The sequence below is a fragment of the Dermacentor albipictus genome, unplaced genomic scaffold, assembly GCF_038994185.2.
Source record: "Dermacentor albipictus isolate Rhodes 1998 colony unplaced genomic scaffold, USDA_Dalb.pri_finalv2 scaffold_128, whole genome shotgun sequence".
Lineage (NCBI taxonomy): Eukaryota > Metazoa > Arthropoda > Arachnida > Ixodida > Ixodidae > Dermacentor > Dermacentor albipictus.
In genome coordinates this window covers 45,015-61,265 of record NW_027225682.1, presented here as the reverse complement: position 1 = coordinate 61,265, position 16,251 = coordinate 45,015, and the positions used below count along the sequence as shown (strand labels likewise).

The following is a 16,251-nucleotide window of genomic DNA, read 5'->3' as shown; positions in this document are numbered from 1 at the left end:
TTTCGACTCTTCCTTTCGAGCAGGGCGCGACTTGTTCCGGGGACTGTGAGGGCGCTGCGGTCGAGCTCTGCACCAAGTGAGCGGCGCTGCTCTGCTGACATGTGCACGTTACATGCGGGTGTTTGCGCTTCTTCTGCTGTAGCCGATTTTATTTTCTCATTGCGTGTGCCTTGTCACTGTCCTCGGGCATGTGGCTGGCGGTCGAGGTCTTTTGCGTCCGGTCCAAGTTTTGCGCTCATGGAGACGCGAGTACCGGCGACGTGTGGGTCACCAAGCGTCGTGTGCACTTTGGTTTGTAGGCCCACCTTTTTTTCCATCTCACTCCTTTCTTCGGACGTGCACCCTCAGGTATGATGTCTGTAGAATATTATACTTCAGCTTAAACAACAATAGAAAGAAATGACGGCTGCTTTATTCAGCGAGCACCATGTAAATGACGAGTGCCGCGACTAACAACCATAACTGTGCCAGGCTATAGCAGACGACGCTCGGATGCTTGGCGCGGAGGTCGATGGCAGTGCCGCGGTGGCGGGAACGGCAGCGGGCTGCATGGTGAAAGAAGATCTATAGACGTTGTTGCGCCGGGCGGCCGATGTGGTGCTGATCGTTTGATGATATTTACGCGGTGCTTAGGGAACATGTGCTCCTTTTTTGTGTGAATTAACGATCACTAAGCCCTGGGGCCTGTGCAACGCTATTAGCTCGCTGTATGTTTCTTGCGGTGCGCCGTTGTTGATTATCGTAGTGGTCAATTCACGCTTCTTTGTCCCCGGCTCATGAGAAGGGAAGCTGTTATACTCTCGTCGCTCCCGCATCGGGTCACAGTGCACGGAAGAATGTGTTGATAGTTGTGCTATCGCGTGCTGTAGTTCACCGCAATTCAATATTACGCTGGACGGACTGTTTGTGCAGTCGATGCGGCGTGAACGGACACGAAGGAGCGCTCGCCTCGAAAGGTAAGTCCGACGCCTGGCGCATTCTTATGGTTCATGTAGTGTACCTTGTCATGCGCAGCAGAAGATGATTAGTACAGCTACAAGAGCAATAACAGTGATTCCCAAATGTTCGTTCGATATCGGAGTGCACATTTAACAAAAGGTTTCACGAAAATTACCCCGAGATTAATGTTGCTAAGAGCTTCATCTATTGTTTTTCTTTTTGTTATGAAGTATGCTAGCGCCGGGTCATCGCTTGGTCTGAACGGGCACAAAAATTCAAGCAGGAAATGTCACTGCTTCTGTACGTAATTTCTTAGCAAGAAATCATATAGACAATTCTAGAAGTACGTTGATGTTTTGCGCAAATGCTTTCACAGCTAACGTTAACGCGCGACGGCATCCAAATGATCTGACTCGTGAGAAGATTTTAGCTTGTATGCAAACTTTGATGCTTATAGATTGTCGCCAAGGCAACCTGTATTTCTTGTGTTTAGTGTTCTGTTTGTTTTCGTGCCTTTGACACGTTGAATAACCGCCTGTGATGTAAGAATGAAATATTTAATTTCTCTAAGCGGATGCAGCTTCTGTAGCTGGCTGTACGAGAGCTTTCCACAATTTGACGCGATGTTGTCAAATCACAAGTTTGCAGTTTCAGCAGTGATTACAATAAGCTGAACATTTATTGTTTAGGGATGTCACAATTTCCTGAGACGGAGGCATCTCTGCACCACATAGGCTGCGGCACTATGCAGCTTGAACAGCAAGACAAAGGATCTGATCTGCCTGCTTTGACAAGGTACGTACTAAACGGTCACAGCCATTTATGTGTTCTAGGTTCTGTTCATGTATTTGGTACCTGTCAACTTTTCTGAGTCTCATGCAATTTATAAATTCGTGCTATTCTACAATTTTACTAATGTTCCATTAAGTAATGAGAATGAAGTTCTATTAGTGAAGATGTTCTAAAGCTGTTGAGAAATGGGGTGGCATAGGATTGCGAAAATGCACGAAAGAAATAGTCCTGGCGCTTTGCTTTCTTAATTGCTAGCAATGAAAAATCCCTAATAAAAATAGCAGAGGGACACTTGCTTTAGGTAAGTTTATTAAGATACATTCCAGAAGCAGGCTAAGTTTGCAGCAACAAAAGCACTGAGAAAAACTCACTGATCTAAAAACTGCTTTTCCAAGTGTGCTGCTTGTGTACAGCGTGTCAAGGTAAATAATGGTTAATAACGTATGCATAGAAAAGTGTGGATGCTGAGAGAAAGCTTTAGGAAAGTGCGTGCTGTCTTTCCAACACAGGATTTCTGTCTAGAATTTTTGTAAAATATGAAGTGCACAGGCTGGCAAACAATGTTCAGCACTTTTGCTTTAGATTTTAATGTAGCCAGTTCATTATGTGTCCCTAGTATAGCTTAGCGTCAAGCTTGAAGCTGATCTCTGATGTCACATCAGTTGCAGGATGCAATAACGTGGTATCACAAACTGCTTGTTACGCATGTCAGTCAACCTGGTGCAGTTGTCACAGGTGAGAGTATAACAAAGCTGCGCATTCTTTGCCCTTCTGCACATGATGTGGGATAGAGTTTGAACTATGCTATAGTGGCACCATCTCCCTCACCTTCTCTTCCTCATTATTCTGTCAACTTGCAATAATATGCACAACTTTTAGAGGCTTTACGGTGTTGTCTGCTGAACTTGGCTGATGTGAATTTCAGTAGTTTGGGGTAGCCTCAAAGCTATGCTGTACTTTTCATGCATTTTAAAATGGTCAATTTGACATATGTGATTGGCTGTGGCATTCTGAGAGAAACAAGGCCTTTTGTGAATAATGCATATATGCATTATTAGCATTTTCTAATACTCTTTCAAGAAGCAGCCTATAGGCTGCTCCCCGAAGAAGTGACCACCTTTGCTTACGCTACGTGGCAGTCTGGTCCGGTTTACTTAACCTGTCTGCCATCTATGCTCGAGGAGGAGGAGAGAAGCAAAAAAAGGGACCTTCGATTTATGTTTTTGCACAGATGGCTCATACATTGCACTTTTCTTATCTCGCAGGCTTTGTTAGCTCAGAGCTTTCTATGGGCGAATATCAGCATTTCATTCCTATTTATACCTAATAAGAATTACTTTGTTCACAGTGTCACTTTTTATATTATACTTTCGTGAGACTAAGCTCACTTGTTTTAATGCAAGTGTGGCTGGGCCTGCAGAAAGAGTAAGCAGACTACTGTGTTGCTGATCAGTGCTGATCTCCACGTCCAAGCTGGTCCCACAACATCCAGGCACCACTGTGCTTTGCTTCATTGACAAGGTAATATGATATAGACACCTTGCACCTCAGTATCAGTTTTGAGAAATATGCTAAGACACAAGGGTTGGCCTTGGTGATAAATACACTCGTGTTCTTTTTTTTTAAGCGTTCTTCTTGCAGTGTTCCTCATGTACATGTTTTCAGAGGATGCTTAAATGCAAACTGCCATGGAACTTGTTTATGCCTTAAAGTAGCACTCTTTCACCAAGAAAAACGCCTTATTTAATGCACAAGTGATAAGAAAGGTGAGGAGGTGACAGGACATAACAGTCTAACAGCCATCCAATTTTACTGCTTGCACAGCAATATAAAGTGAGAGGTGAAAGGGCAAGAACAGATAAATCGACAATGTATGTTGCTCACACAACTGCGAAAAGGAGCATGGCTACTATGACACTTGTTTTACAATGATAAATAAGCAGTCTTGCTATCTGATAATCTACTGGAGGGCGAGCCAACTCGCAGATTCTCTGTCACACATATAAGGAAAGGCTCACAAATCTTGCCAGCCCTATGCTCGTAACACATTGCCACAGTTGCATAGTTTTCAAACAAAATAATGCAAGTGAGCTTTGCACTACCCAGTGACCACCAAATGACCTGAGCATTCAGTTAACATGGTTGCAGATCCAGTCATTTATACATTGGCCTGTTTTGCCGACGTGGTGTCTACTGCACGACAATGGTATTTATTATCCAACAACACCCTTGTGCTCTACGTACTCTTTCTTGCGTGCTTTTTTTCACAGGTAGTGGAAGATTACTTGATTCCAGAACAATTTGGTTTGTTCTGCACATGATGGTGAACTTTCCAGTCTTATATTAAACATGGAATTGGGTAGGAAGATGTGGTATTTTTTATAGTGCCCTGGTGCATTCAGATTGTGCAGAGGCTTCAAGCTTGTATTGACAGAAATTGGGATGAAGCCATAAGAGGAGAATTGTAAAAGTGTAACGAAAGCCTCCTGATAGATATGCTGAGTTGTGCTGCTGTGGACACTTATTGGTTATCCCTACTGGGTAACGCTGTTAGGGTTATGGATGCTTTTACATTGTAGGGCCTACAAGATGGCTAGCATTACGGAACACATTAAAACAACTGTTGGGATGCATGTCGTGCTATGGTATCATAATTGGCCCACAAAGTGACCACCTTTGCTTACACTATGTGGCAATCTGGTCCAGTTTACTTAACCTGACTGCCATCTATGCATGAGGAGGAGAAGGGACTAAAAAATGAAGGGACCTTTGATTAATGTTCTTGTACAGATGGCCCATACATTGCATTTTTCTTATCTTGCAGGCTTTGTTACTTAAAGCTTTCTACAGCCGAATATCAGCATTTCATACCTAATAAGTATTGCTTTGTTCACAGTGTCACTTTCTATATTTACTGTATTTACTCTCATAATGATCGCACTCACGTAATGATCGCAACCCTGAATTTTGTCGTCCAAATTCGATTTTTTTTTATTTCCTGTGTAATGATTGCACCCCTAACTTGCTGCAGCGATATGTCATGTGCCATGTCTAGCTATTGATGATCGCGTTTACCATCTGTCGAATGCTACGCGAACAACTCTTCAAGATAAACCAAGCGGTCTGCATGCACTAAACATTTTTAAGCAGATGCTCGTTTTCATTCCTTTCATCACTTTCCGCACTTCCATGACAAAAAAGCTACAACCAAAATTGCCTTTATTGTAGGCTTTGTAATGGTGGTCAACAACAACAAAAAAGATGCCTTTCGATTCTTCTCATCTGCACTCGTAGGCACGCAAGAAATCACAAGCGGCAACGATAGCAGCCACGTTTACACTGATACGTTAGAAGTGTACCCTATCCATACGCCTACACTTGTAACACAGCTAAGATATTTGCCCACCCTTAGCAGAAACCTGCTGTATTAGGATAGTAGTGAAGACAAATGCCGTAGTTTCCGCAGCATGCCCGCCGTGTCTTTCTATGTCACTGGCAGCTAAGCGTGCCCATCTGTTTCTGCCCCCTCATAGTGGACATGGCGACGTTATTGCCACAAACTTACCGATATTATTCATTACTGATATGGAAGAAACTTTCAATGCAAGTAATGTACTCGAGAGAAAAAAAAAATCGCGTTTGGCGCATTTGGTGTGTTCAGCTTGCTACGCCAGCCGCCACTTTTGTTTCCGTGTCCCGCACTACATACAGTGCCAGCCACCTATTTGTTGCCCTGTTGCCATCCCGCAGCAAACGCGGGATGAAAAAAATTCTTTTTGCGGGAAATTTAACCGGCCTAATGATCACACACCTGATTTTGCGACCATTATTTTGCAAGAAAGTGCGATCATTATGCGAGTAAATACAGTACTCTTGTGGCACCAAGCTCACTTGTTTTATTGCAGGTGTGGCTGGGCCTGCAGAAAAGCTGTAAGCAGACTGCAGTGTTGCTGATCAGTGCTGATCTCCACGTCCGAGCTGGTCCCACAACATCCAGGCACCACTGTGCTTTCACAAGGTAATATATGTTGTGGACACCTTGCACCTCAGTATCAGTTTTGAGTTTGTCTTGATAAATATTTAAGAAGACACAAAGGTTGGCCTTGGTGATAAATACATTCGTGTTCTTTTTTAAAGTGCTCTTTCTGCAGTGTTCCTCATGTACATGTTTTCAGAGGATGTTTACACTCGTTAAATGCAAACTGTCATGGAGCTTGTTTAGGCCTCAAACTAGAACTCTTTCACCAAGAAAAAATCCTCATTTAACGCACAATTAATAAGGAAGGTAAGGAGGTGACAGCCAGTGTCTAACTATCCAGTTTGACTGCTTGCCCAGCAATATCAAGTGAGAAGCGAAAGGGCAAGAACAGATAAATCGGCAATGCATGTTGCTTGCACAACTGCGAATGCGACACATGGCATGGCTACTATGAATGCTAATATGACGATAAAAATATTGTAGTTCTTACATTAGCCGGTAAGCTAATTAATATTTTGCACCAGCAAACAACCAGTTTGGTAGCTGTAGTTGTTGCACTACTTCAGGAGTAAGATATTATTTTTAATGAAAATTGAGTAGTGCTGCGTTTAGCGAAGCTATTTCTGCCTGTACAATAAATTAGGCATTTTTAAAGAGGCGGCATATAACAATTGTGTTGCTGTGCCACATAATTAGTAAAGTGAGGGGAGGTTTAAGTAAGCGAAAGAGGAAGATTAACCTTGTCGTACAAACAGATCCTTGTCTGAGCTGTCGTCACTGATGCAACGGCTCCCAGATAACTTAGGGGGGGGGGCTAAAATTAGCCTTAAAAAGCTGACGCAATAATACGAAAAGCCATTGTAGAAAGTGTGGTTGCACCTTTGTTTGACCAGTGCAGTATCGGGGGCAGGGCCAGACAGCAGCTGAAATGTTATGTAATAGAAGCTGTTCATATTCAGTGCTCTAACATGCTAACAAAAACTGTCATTTAGTTTCTGTAGTGGTATTAAAGGTGCATTAATCTTTCCTATAAACAATTCTGCACTGGCATCTATGCAGTGTTTTCCATTTGCATATTCCGCAGTGCGGTAGCAAAAAGCTGTGAAATCTGTGTATTCACTTGCATGAGCTGGTTATACTTCATGAATACTTTGTTTAGCGCAAAACGACACACACAAGAAAGACGACAGCACAAGGCACTACTCTCAACTGACATCATTTTATTGCGTCACTCCTTTCTAGACCGCTCAAACTAGAGGAACATGAACAGTGAGCACCATGCGGTGGAGCCACCAACAACATCTGATCCAAAGAGCGCACTCATGCGACAGAATCCAAAAAACCAAATTCAACGCTGTACAAGGTTAAGGAAGGCACACTAATGCACTGTGACTCCAATGACTTAATGAAAAATGCTTCCGATAACTCTCGGGCGGTGGTGTCACGGCTCTTTTTCAAAATCGTGGTATCACGAAACATGGGTTTGCATTTGCATGTTTCACAATGCTGAGCCAAATGGGAACCTGTGCCTGTTGGTATGGATCGCTCATGTTCTCTAAGGCACTCGTTAACACAGCGGCCTGACTGCCCTACATACACTTTGCCACATGACAAAGGAATCTTATAAACGACACCGACGCTGCATTCTACAACTTCACGTGGTTCTTTTCAGAATCAGGTTTTTTACTTGTTTTAGAAATACAGCTGTACAACATTGACAGTTTCTGAGGAGCAGGAAACACTACCAGAATTTGGTATTTAGTTGCGACATTCTTTAGATTGTGCGCCACTCTGTGGCAATACGGCACAACTTCAGGCCTCTTCTTTTGTGTGATGCAGTTACTTTTGTGCCGCTTCCCTTTCAGTTTCTGAAGCAATACCTCCGAGACTGACGTCACCACCACACTTGGGTAACCAGCAGCCTGCAGCCTATTTAACTGTGCAATGAAACTCATGTTCGCAGAGTGATGACAAGATTTCATTAAGGAAGATTCTAAACACATCAAAGCAATGGCGCGTTTCGCAGTCTTTGAGTGCGCAGACGCGTAAGGTAAAAGTTCCTTACGTGCGCGTGGCAAGTACATCCAACAGGCGTGGCCTGTTTGTAAGGATAGCTGCAAATCTAAAAACTGGAGTTTACCATCCCTAGATAGCTCATATGTGAAAGTTAAACCTTTGCCATTGTCATTGAACAGTGTTAAAATATCAGCTACTGTCACGGAGCATTCGTTGTTAGTCTGTTTTATCACAACAAGAAAATCGTCAACATATCTAAAAATTTGAACCGAATCATTGTTTAAGGCACTCTTAAGAGCGCGGTCGACAAAAGATAAAAAAATATTACAAAGAGCAGGCGCCACACATGAACCAATACACACACCATTTTTCTGGATAAAAAGGTTATTTTTGAACAGGATAAAAGTTGCACTTAAATAAAATTCAAGAAGGGACATGAAACTTTCCGAAGATAACCCGGTGGCATTGCGAAAATCTACCGTAAAAACTAGAATATAGGTCGAACTTTTTTTCAAAAAACCATCGCGAAAAGTCGACCCTCGACTTATATGCCGGACATTGGCGGAAAAACTACGGAAGTCTTGCAACAATGGGCGGATGAAGTAAACAGCCGCCATCGCCATCATCAGCAGCGCGGCGTTGGTTCTTTATTCTATGGCGTGGCACCGGCATTTTGCGTTTCCACTGTCGCAAAGATCTTTTGTGTCTTTCATGGTATGCGGGTCCCAGAGTTCGAAAGCATATTCTAACTTTGATCTCACTATTGCATTGTAGGCTAACATTTTAGTCCTTACAGGCGCGTTTTTAAGCTTTCTTTTTATGAACCACAATTTTTTTAGCGCAGCTGAGCAAACATCCGAGATATGAGTTTACCATGTAAGCTTATTGTTGAGGTTAACGCCAAGGTATTTACATTTGTCGACTTCGAGGACAGTTCTATTTCCAAGTTGGTACGGAAAAATGCTAGCAGATTTTTTTCTTGTTACGCGTAAAAGTACAGTTTTTTCCGCATTGAGCTCCATTCCCCAATTGGAACACCAGTCAGTGATTTCTACGAGGCATCTTTGCAGCACAAAATGATCATCATAGGACACAATTTCCTTGGAGATAACACAATCATCCGCGTATAACCATATGGACACATTACCAGGAATAACATCAATCAAGTCATTAACATAGATTAAAAATAACAATGGTCCTAGTACACTGCCCTGAGGGACTCCTGAGGTGACCTGACGTGCACTGGAAGTACAATTCCTAATATCAACAAACTGTTCTCTGTTTTTGAGATAAGCACATATCAACTGTATGATATGAAATGGGAGTCCAATTTTATCTAATTTATGTAATCGCTTTGCATGGGGAACTTTATCAAAAGCTTTGCTGAAGTCCAGAAAGAGCACATCTATTTGTCCAGATAAATCAAGTATGCGGGATAGCTCATGTACGGTTGTTATGAGTTGAGTTACACTGGAGAGTCCTTTCCTGAAACCATGCTGAAAAGGTGATAGTATGCTATGATCTTTCAAAAACTCTTGTATGAAACCAACGACTTTCGCCGTGCCCTGTGGGCACGGCGAAAGCGCTGCGGACAAGGTGCTCAAAATGCTACCTCTTTTCCTGGTACAGGTCCTGCTGCTGTCAAGTGCGCATGCATCTTCGCAGACTATCGTTGAGCTTCATCAAGTTTCAACAGAAGAATTCGTCACCAAAGATAGCACATCTGGCAGCGCCGTCACCGTGGGGACGCCACAGGTACATGGATATCGGACGACATCGACCGTGATGTCATCAGCCCTTGGCCCTATAAATTCGGCACCACACCCGTCCGTCTTCAGTGGGCACGGCGAAAGCGCTGCGGGCAAGGTGCTCAAAATGCTACGTCTTTCCTGGTACAGGTTAGTTATGTGTGCACCATACGATCTGACGATAGGTTTCTTGTTCTCCTGCCGTGCCCACGCACATGTCTAGGCTGTGCCTATAGCTGCTATTGCTCATGTATGCTGCTTGTTTGTGGAGATATAGAAATGAATCCAGGCCCAACAGTTGATGAAATGTTTCAGAGACTCATTGAGGGGCAGAAAGACATTAGGTCTCGTTTAGAGGCAACGGAAAGGGCACTGGGGAACTTTGGTGATCGCTTGAATAAGATAGAGGCAAACATAAAAGATCTACAGATGAAAACAGATGGGATTGACAACATAAGCATAGCTTTAAATGGTGTGCAGGATGCACTTACATGGCATCAAGCCAGACTCGATGATTTAGAAGATAGAAGTCGGAGGTCAAATTTAATTGTTTTTGGCGTAAAGGAAGATCTTATTGAATCAGAGTCAGACTTGCGCAGAAAAGTTATCGATGATCTCTTTTCTGCCAAATTGGGAGTGCAGTGTTCATCTGTAGCTCGAATCCATAGACTGGGGAAAAGTTCTTCTAATCGCCCTGTCATAATGTACTTTCAGGACTATAGAGAAAAGTGGTCTGGAGCAATGTATCTAAACCAAAGGGAAAAAACATCAGAATCGATAATGACTACTGCGCGGAAACATTGTGCAAACGAAAGCATCTTTGGCAAAGTGCAAAACTTGAAAAAAAGGCTGGAAGTAAGATTTCCTTGGGTTATGACAAGTTGAAGATCGATGGGCGGTACTATAAAAGGGATGCTGCTCTAAACTCTAGAACATTGATAGAGCGCAACACCAGATCCTTATTTGAAAGCTAACGGCCAGATACGTCCGATGTGCGGTTAGTTTCTTTCAATGCAAGAAGCATTGTGAACAAAAAAGATAAACTGGAAGATTGTTTGCACTCTTTGGATCCGCACGTGTGTGTCATAACTGAAACCTGGCTACACGACCAAATAAGTGACGATGACATAGTCCCACCAGGTTATCGGTTATATCGGCGGGACCGAGGATCTAGAGGGGGTGGTGTTGCAGGGGTTGCTAAATCCTTTGTCGATGTTGACGTAGAAAGCCAGATTGCTGAGCATGAAAGCCTTTTTTTGAAAATCAAAGTGAAGGAAACGGCGTTTTATTTGTGTGCAGTTTATCGTGCTCCAGACACTGATGAAAGCTTTCTGAGTAAATTGTATGACCGTTTGTTGTTGTTGCGAAATAAGAATGTTATTGTAACGGGTGACCTTAATTTGCCTTTAATAAATTGGAACAATCTGTCTTTTGGATTATCGCATACGAGCGATAGAATCCTTGATGTTATGCTTGCTCTTGGTCTTGACCAAATAGTTAGTGAATGTACTCGCGGAACATCAATTCTTGACTTGCTGTTCATTAGTGAAGGATTCAGACAAGGAACTGTTACAATTGAACCCGGCATATCTGACCATAAGTTAATTTCTTTTTCCTGGAAGGTCGGCAACTCAAAAACACGTGTGCTTGATGTCGCTACAGTTAAGGAATTTAGTAGAGCTGACGATGTGGCGATTATTGACTATATTGAAGAAAATGTTGGGATTACATGTGATTATCTGGAAAGCTCTTGGCAAAGTTTCGCTAATGTGCTTAGGCATTGCATTAAAAAATACGTTCCAAACAGAAAAATACTTAAAAAGCAGAAACATCCATGGTTTACTTGTGAAATTATACACTTTAAGGGGGGATGAGGGGATCGGAACAAACTTTTTCATTTTTTATCTTAGAGTGATGAAATTTGGCACACAGGTTCGAAATAGCATCAAACAGGCAGCTGCAAAGTTTCACAATAATATCTTCAGTAGTTTTTATTTTATCATTATTTATATATTGCTCACATGTTGCTTGCTCGTGGAAAGCCTAGCGTGACAGCAAAATGGGTTATGGGTCTGTAAATGTTTTTAATAGTTACTAAGAAGTATAGTCTAAGTCAAGATTCTCTTAATTTCTATTTAAATTTCTCTGCTCTTCTTCTAAACGATATAGTATGCACCTTCTCTTTATGTTTAGAATGTATCATGCTCCAATTATTGTGTAATAAAAAAATGGTGAGGCTAAATGGTAAATCTGAGACTGTCTTGACATAAGGCACGCTTCAGCAATTGCAGCAAAACAAACAGGATTAAAATCCGTGCTCCCATTGCCGTGCTATGCTTTCCACGAGCGAGGTGATAAGCCCAAAACAAACTTTTGAGAAAACAAGCCTCAAAGTTCCATACTGGCACACACTGTCTAGAATGCTCCTGCATTGTAAAACTTGGTGTCCTTGGCAGCAGGTGACTTCTTAGCCCTCTGTCCTTTCAGGAGATGGACTTTGCGTGCCTTCTTCATTCGCTGGGAGTCTTTCTCGACAGCCCGCTGAAGAGAGAGGGCACCAGGGCGCAGGCCCAATGTTGTGCACAGGTCTGAATAAGCTTTCAGACTGCCCGAGTTGTACTTTGAAATTGCCTCGTGCACTGCTGTTTCCACGGCAAACAGTGAGGCATGCTGGTCTTTTGATACTAGTGACCATATCACTGAATGGAGACTCTCAGCCGCGTTTTGAGTTTTGCCTCCTCTGCACCGGGCCAGCAACTGAGGGTCTGAGAGGCGCTGGTACACAGGCAGGAGTGCTTCAGCAACTTTAGCTGAAAGCTTGTACTTGTGAGCTGGTGCTGGCTGCCCTTCTGCCTCAGCTGATCGGTGGTTGCACCAGCTAAGGGGGCCAGGGGGACACAGCTCATGATGGGGCTCATCATCTGTTGATGTGATGTGGTAGTACGTCGCCATTACTGCCCTTTGCATTTCCTCGACTTCTGAGTGGTTCCGCAGAGCAAGGCCATAGTAGTTCGTCAGTTTTTTGATGAGCTGCTGTGTCAGGCCCCCCTTTCCACCTAGTGGCTCTCCTTTCTTTGCCTTGGCCACCAAAGAGCGAAGTGCAGCCCCCATTCGTTTTTTCACATGATTTATGCAGTCCTCTTTAGATAGCTGCACAAAACCATAAACTTCTTCATCACATAGAGTGCGAAACATGCGGCTGTCCCCATCACAAACTATATTTGTGTACCGTAAATCATTTCTGCTCAAGGAGCGCCTGAAGAGCTGTAGTGCAGCCTCAACCTCCATTCTTCCAGAATTCACATCAGTGTTTTTCTGGCACTGGTGTTGCTGCTTCCATTCAGCATAGTTGGGGTCACTTTCTGCTGGCTGTCGGCTGCACCCAAGGCAGAAGTTGGACAGAACTATGCAGTCCAACACAAGCCCTGTATGGAAATCAATTATACAGCCTACGCCGGTATGGGAGCTGTGGCCGCGTGTCAACCATGTGCCATCATACACTACTGTTATGTTCTTTGAAAATGTTGTCTCCATTTCAGTGTACACCTTTTTCACTGCCTCTACAGCCTCTGTGAAGATGTTGTGTGCAGCTGCCGCTGCGGCAGGCTTGAAAGTCTTTTTGAGGTGCCCATCATATGTTTTGTGGTGTAACCCACGATGCGAGACATTCATGGTGGCCCAGAAGTCATTAAGAGCAGTTGGTCCTTTCCCAATGCTCTTTATTGCTTGCATAGCTCTGATGTTGACCTCGAAAGCTCTAGAGCCGCTCTTCCTTTGTGAGGACCACTCAGACTGTAGGGTACTACCACAGGAAATGCATGAAAGTACCATCTTCACAGCTAGTCCCAGTTCAGTCTCGCGGTGCACTGCTAGGCCGGGCTGCTGACAAGTTGGGCAAAGCAGGGAACCAATCAGCGAGTTCAAAGCAGCAACTTGAACAAGCATAAATTCCTCTTCTGGAGGTGCGGGAATGGCATTTTCCTGTGAGCCAGTCAGCCCGAACTTGCGCTCCGTTGCTGAAACCGCGCGAAGCGATTCGCGAACTCTCGACGCTTGCAGTTCTGCAGTTTCCGTGGACACAAATCGTGTTTCCAGGTGAGCTTGAATAGTGCGACGTTCACTGGGCGAACAGTCAACACTGCGATGAGCGGCAAGGTCGGCCGCCGGCGCATCCGCGGCAGCGAGCGTGCGCCCGCGTTGCAGCTCCGTCGAAGCGCCGGAACTCGTCGATGGCATGGGACTGCCTTCACTTGCGGTTGTTGGCTGCGGAGACATCTCGGCGTTGAACGACTCACCGCGGAAGCGCGTCTCCGATGCTCTGCAGTCGGGCGGCGATGACCGCTGCAAGCTCACTCCGTGATCTGTGCTGGACGAACTTGCGACGGGACGCTCGCGTACGGCGAGACTCACTGGCATGTCGATCGTCACCGGTGAAGTAACACTGCGCCCGCGCTTCGACGGCAAAAGGTCATGGTTCGTCTCACTATCGCTGGCTGGTGCTCGACTCGGCGCAAGATCCCGCAGCACGTTGGGCGAGAGATCGCACAGCACGTTGGGCGCGTACTCCGCCGATTCTGAACGGACGCTCGGCTCGGCCGAACCACCTGCTGACAATCGCAGCTTCTTCCTTGCTGTGACGGGCTTGCGTTTCCGCTTCCCGTAGGCATGCTTCGTCCGGTACTTCTTTTCGAACATGCGCGGATCCATTGCACGTGGTCGACGTCCTCGATACACAAGAGAAGGAAAGTCCAGAAAGGCTTCCCAGCAGCGGACAAAAGCAGACGCTCCTTGCGCTCCTTGCCTCGGCCGCCATTATGGCGCGGCGTCGACCAATGAGGAGGCGCCTTACAACGAGCCGCGGCGCAGAGCCAATCGGGGCGCGGCAGCCATTGGCTGCTCCGTGCTGCCACTCTCCTGTTTTTCTTTTTTTGTGCGCTTGCTGGCTGGCAGGGGAGGAAGGGAAGGGCTGGGACAAAGAGTCAAAGAGTCGGGCTTTCCAACGATACCAAAATGGCGGCGCTCCGTGGCGGGAAAGCCGAGCAGTCGCGCGTTGAACTTCGCGGCTTTTTCGCGATTTCGGGCGGATTTGTGGACGCCGCCACCGACAAATATATTTATTTTAAGTGCTTAGAGTTTGTTTTTCGGTGAAATATTTCAGTACAAGATAGAAATGATGCTGTAGATTCTGAAAAGCGTACTTTTCAAAAATCGATTTTTTTCGCGAAAATCGCGATCTGATCCCCGCTTCCCCCCTTAAGCGTAGACTTAAGAGATATCGTAAGAAGCAGGGGACGTCAACGCCACTTTTTATAGAAATCAAACATGACCTATTATCAAAGGTGAGCTGCGCCAGGACTAAATATTTTACACACACATTAGCAGAGTTTCTAAAGACTGATCTGAAGAAATTTTGGCAGCATTTGAGTAAACCCAAAGATGCACTTACTGAAATAAAAGTTAGGGACAAGATTATCACTGATGCTGCCGAAATAGCTGAGAATTTTAATCAGTATGTCTACGAGGTGTTTTCAGAATTAGATGAATATGAAATAAAAGCAGTGGCTGCACCAGAGGATGGCATTGAAGTAACTCGTGAGGGTGTTCTGGCGATGCTCTTGAAACTGGACACTAAAAAATCCGCTGGACCCGATAGTCTTCCGAATGCATTTTTGAGGTGTTACGCAGAACAAATACCGGGCTGCCTCACAGACATCTTTAAACTCTCATTAGCAAACGGAAAAATTCCTTCACAATGGAAAATAGCACGGGTGGTTCCCGTATATAAAAAAAGTGATCGATTGTCTGTTTCAAATTATCGGCCTGTTTCCGTAACATCCATTTGCTGTAAGATGTTGGAGCATATTGTAGCCGGTTACCTGCGAAAGTTCCTGAGCGATCATAATCTTTTGTTGGATAATCAGCACGGGTTTCGGCAGGGGTTATCTACAGTTACTCAGACTGTTTTGTCTGTACATGAATTTGCGCGGGTGCTTGATATGTCCGGGCAAACGGACGTGGTTTTCTTTCATTTTAGCAAGGCCTTCGATAAGCTGCCACATGGCAAACTTCTCTATAAGATGGAATGTATGGGTATTGGCCTCGAGCTCCACCACTGGAAAAGCTGGCGCCACCGTCGGCGTGACGTGCTAGGAGAGATCACGTGGATATAGCGGCCGCGTCGGCTGCTTCGGGCGCGCTGAAGCGAGCTGAAAACGAGTTTAAATTCCCTCGTACGCTGCGGTCGTTTAGTGGCGAAATTTTCCCGCTTCGAGTGTCTCCTTTACAACGCTTGAAAGCACTACAATAGGTAGTGGCTGCCTTTGAAGGCGCGCAACATGGTAGGCTACTGCTAGGTGCCGCAGGGCCAAACGCACGTAACGGAGGCCGGTGTCAGGCTTATTCACACGTAGCCGCAGGACAAGAAGCTGCGTGAAGATTGACTCGCGAAACATAAAACCGGCAAACAGTCATCGGCTAGAACTCGGGTATGCAGCAAGCACAGACGCGAGGAAGATTTCTGCTACGGCGCCCGGTCTGTGATGTTCTGAAAACGCGCACTGAGACGCTCGCCCGAGTCCGCTGTCGATGCTTGTCGATGAACTTGTCGATGCTATAGATACTGGCAAGTTCAGTGGAGTGGAAAGGGAGCGGTAAGAAGCACATTTAAAAAAGCATGGCACATGGTTATGTTTGTGTTATGAATTAATGCACTGGATTACAAAAAAGGAGCAGTGGGAAATTGCACGCTGAGAACACCGATAAACATACAGTGCGACG

At 44.8% G+C, this 16,251-nt stretch overlaps 2 protein-coding genes across 8 annotated transcripts in view; one reads left to right on the top strand and one right to left on the bottom strand.

Moving 5' to 3' along the window:
• Window positions 1–548: 548 nt before the first annotated feature.
• LOC139053463 (uncharacterized) overlaps window positions 549–16,251 on the top strand; it is a 57,916-nt gene continuing 42,213 nt past the window's right edge. For 3 of the 7 annotated variants that reach the window (XR_011510507.1, XR_011510503.1, XM_070530441.1), the window contains exons 1-5: window positions 549–956; window positions 1,629–1,734; window positions 3,135–3,252; window positions 5,637–5,749; window positions 9,356–9,624. Coding sequence is in view for 2 of the 7 variants with exons in the window: in XM_070530441.1 (XP_070386542.1) it covers window positions 9,512–9,624 (113 nt within the window). In the remaining 5 variants the exon portion in view is untranslated. Of the gene's footprint in view, window positions 957–1,628; window positions 1,735–2,179; window positions 2,467–3,134; window positions 3,253–5,636; window positions 5,750–9,355; window positions 9,625–16,251 lie in introns of those variants that run through there. The other 4 variants (XM_070530440.1, XR_011510504.1, XR_011510506.1 and 1 more) reach the window with 4 other exon arrangements.
• LOC139053462 (uncharacterized) lies at window positions 11,713–14,181 on the bottom strand. The gene has a single exon (XM_070530439.1). It carries the CDS (start codon window positions 14,179–14,181, stop codon window positions 11,890–11,892), a length of 2,292 nt encoding a protein of 763 aa, XP_070386540.1. The 3' UTR covers window positions 11,713–11,889.

What these genes read in the sequence shown, in the direction of transcription:
- LOC139053462 (XM_070530439.1), bottom strand. Translation starts at nt 14,181, where the DNA reads ATGGATCCGCGCATGTTCGAAAAGAAGTACCGGACGAAGCATGCCTAC.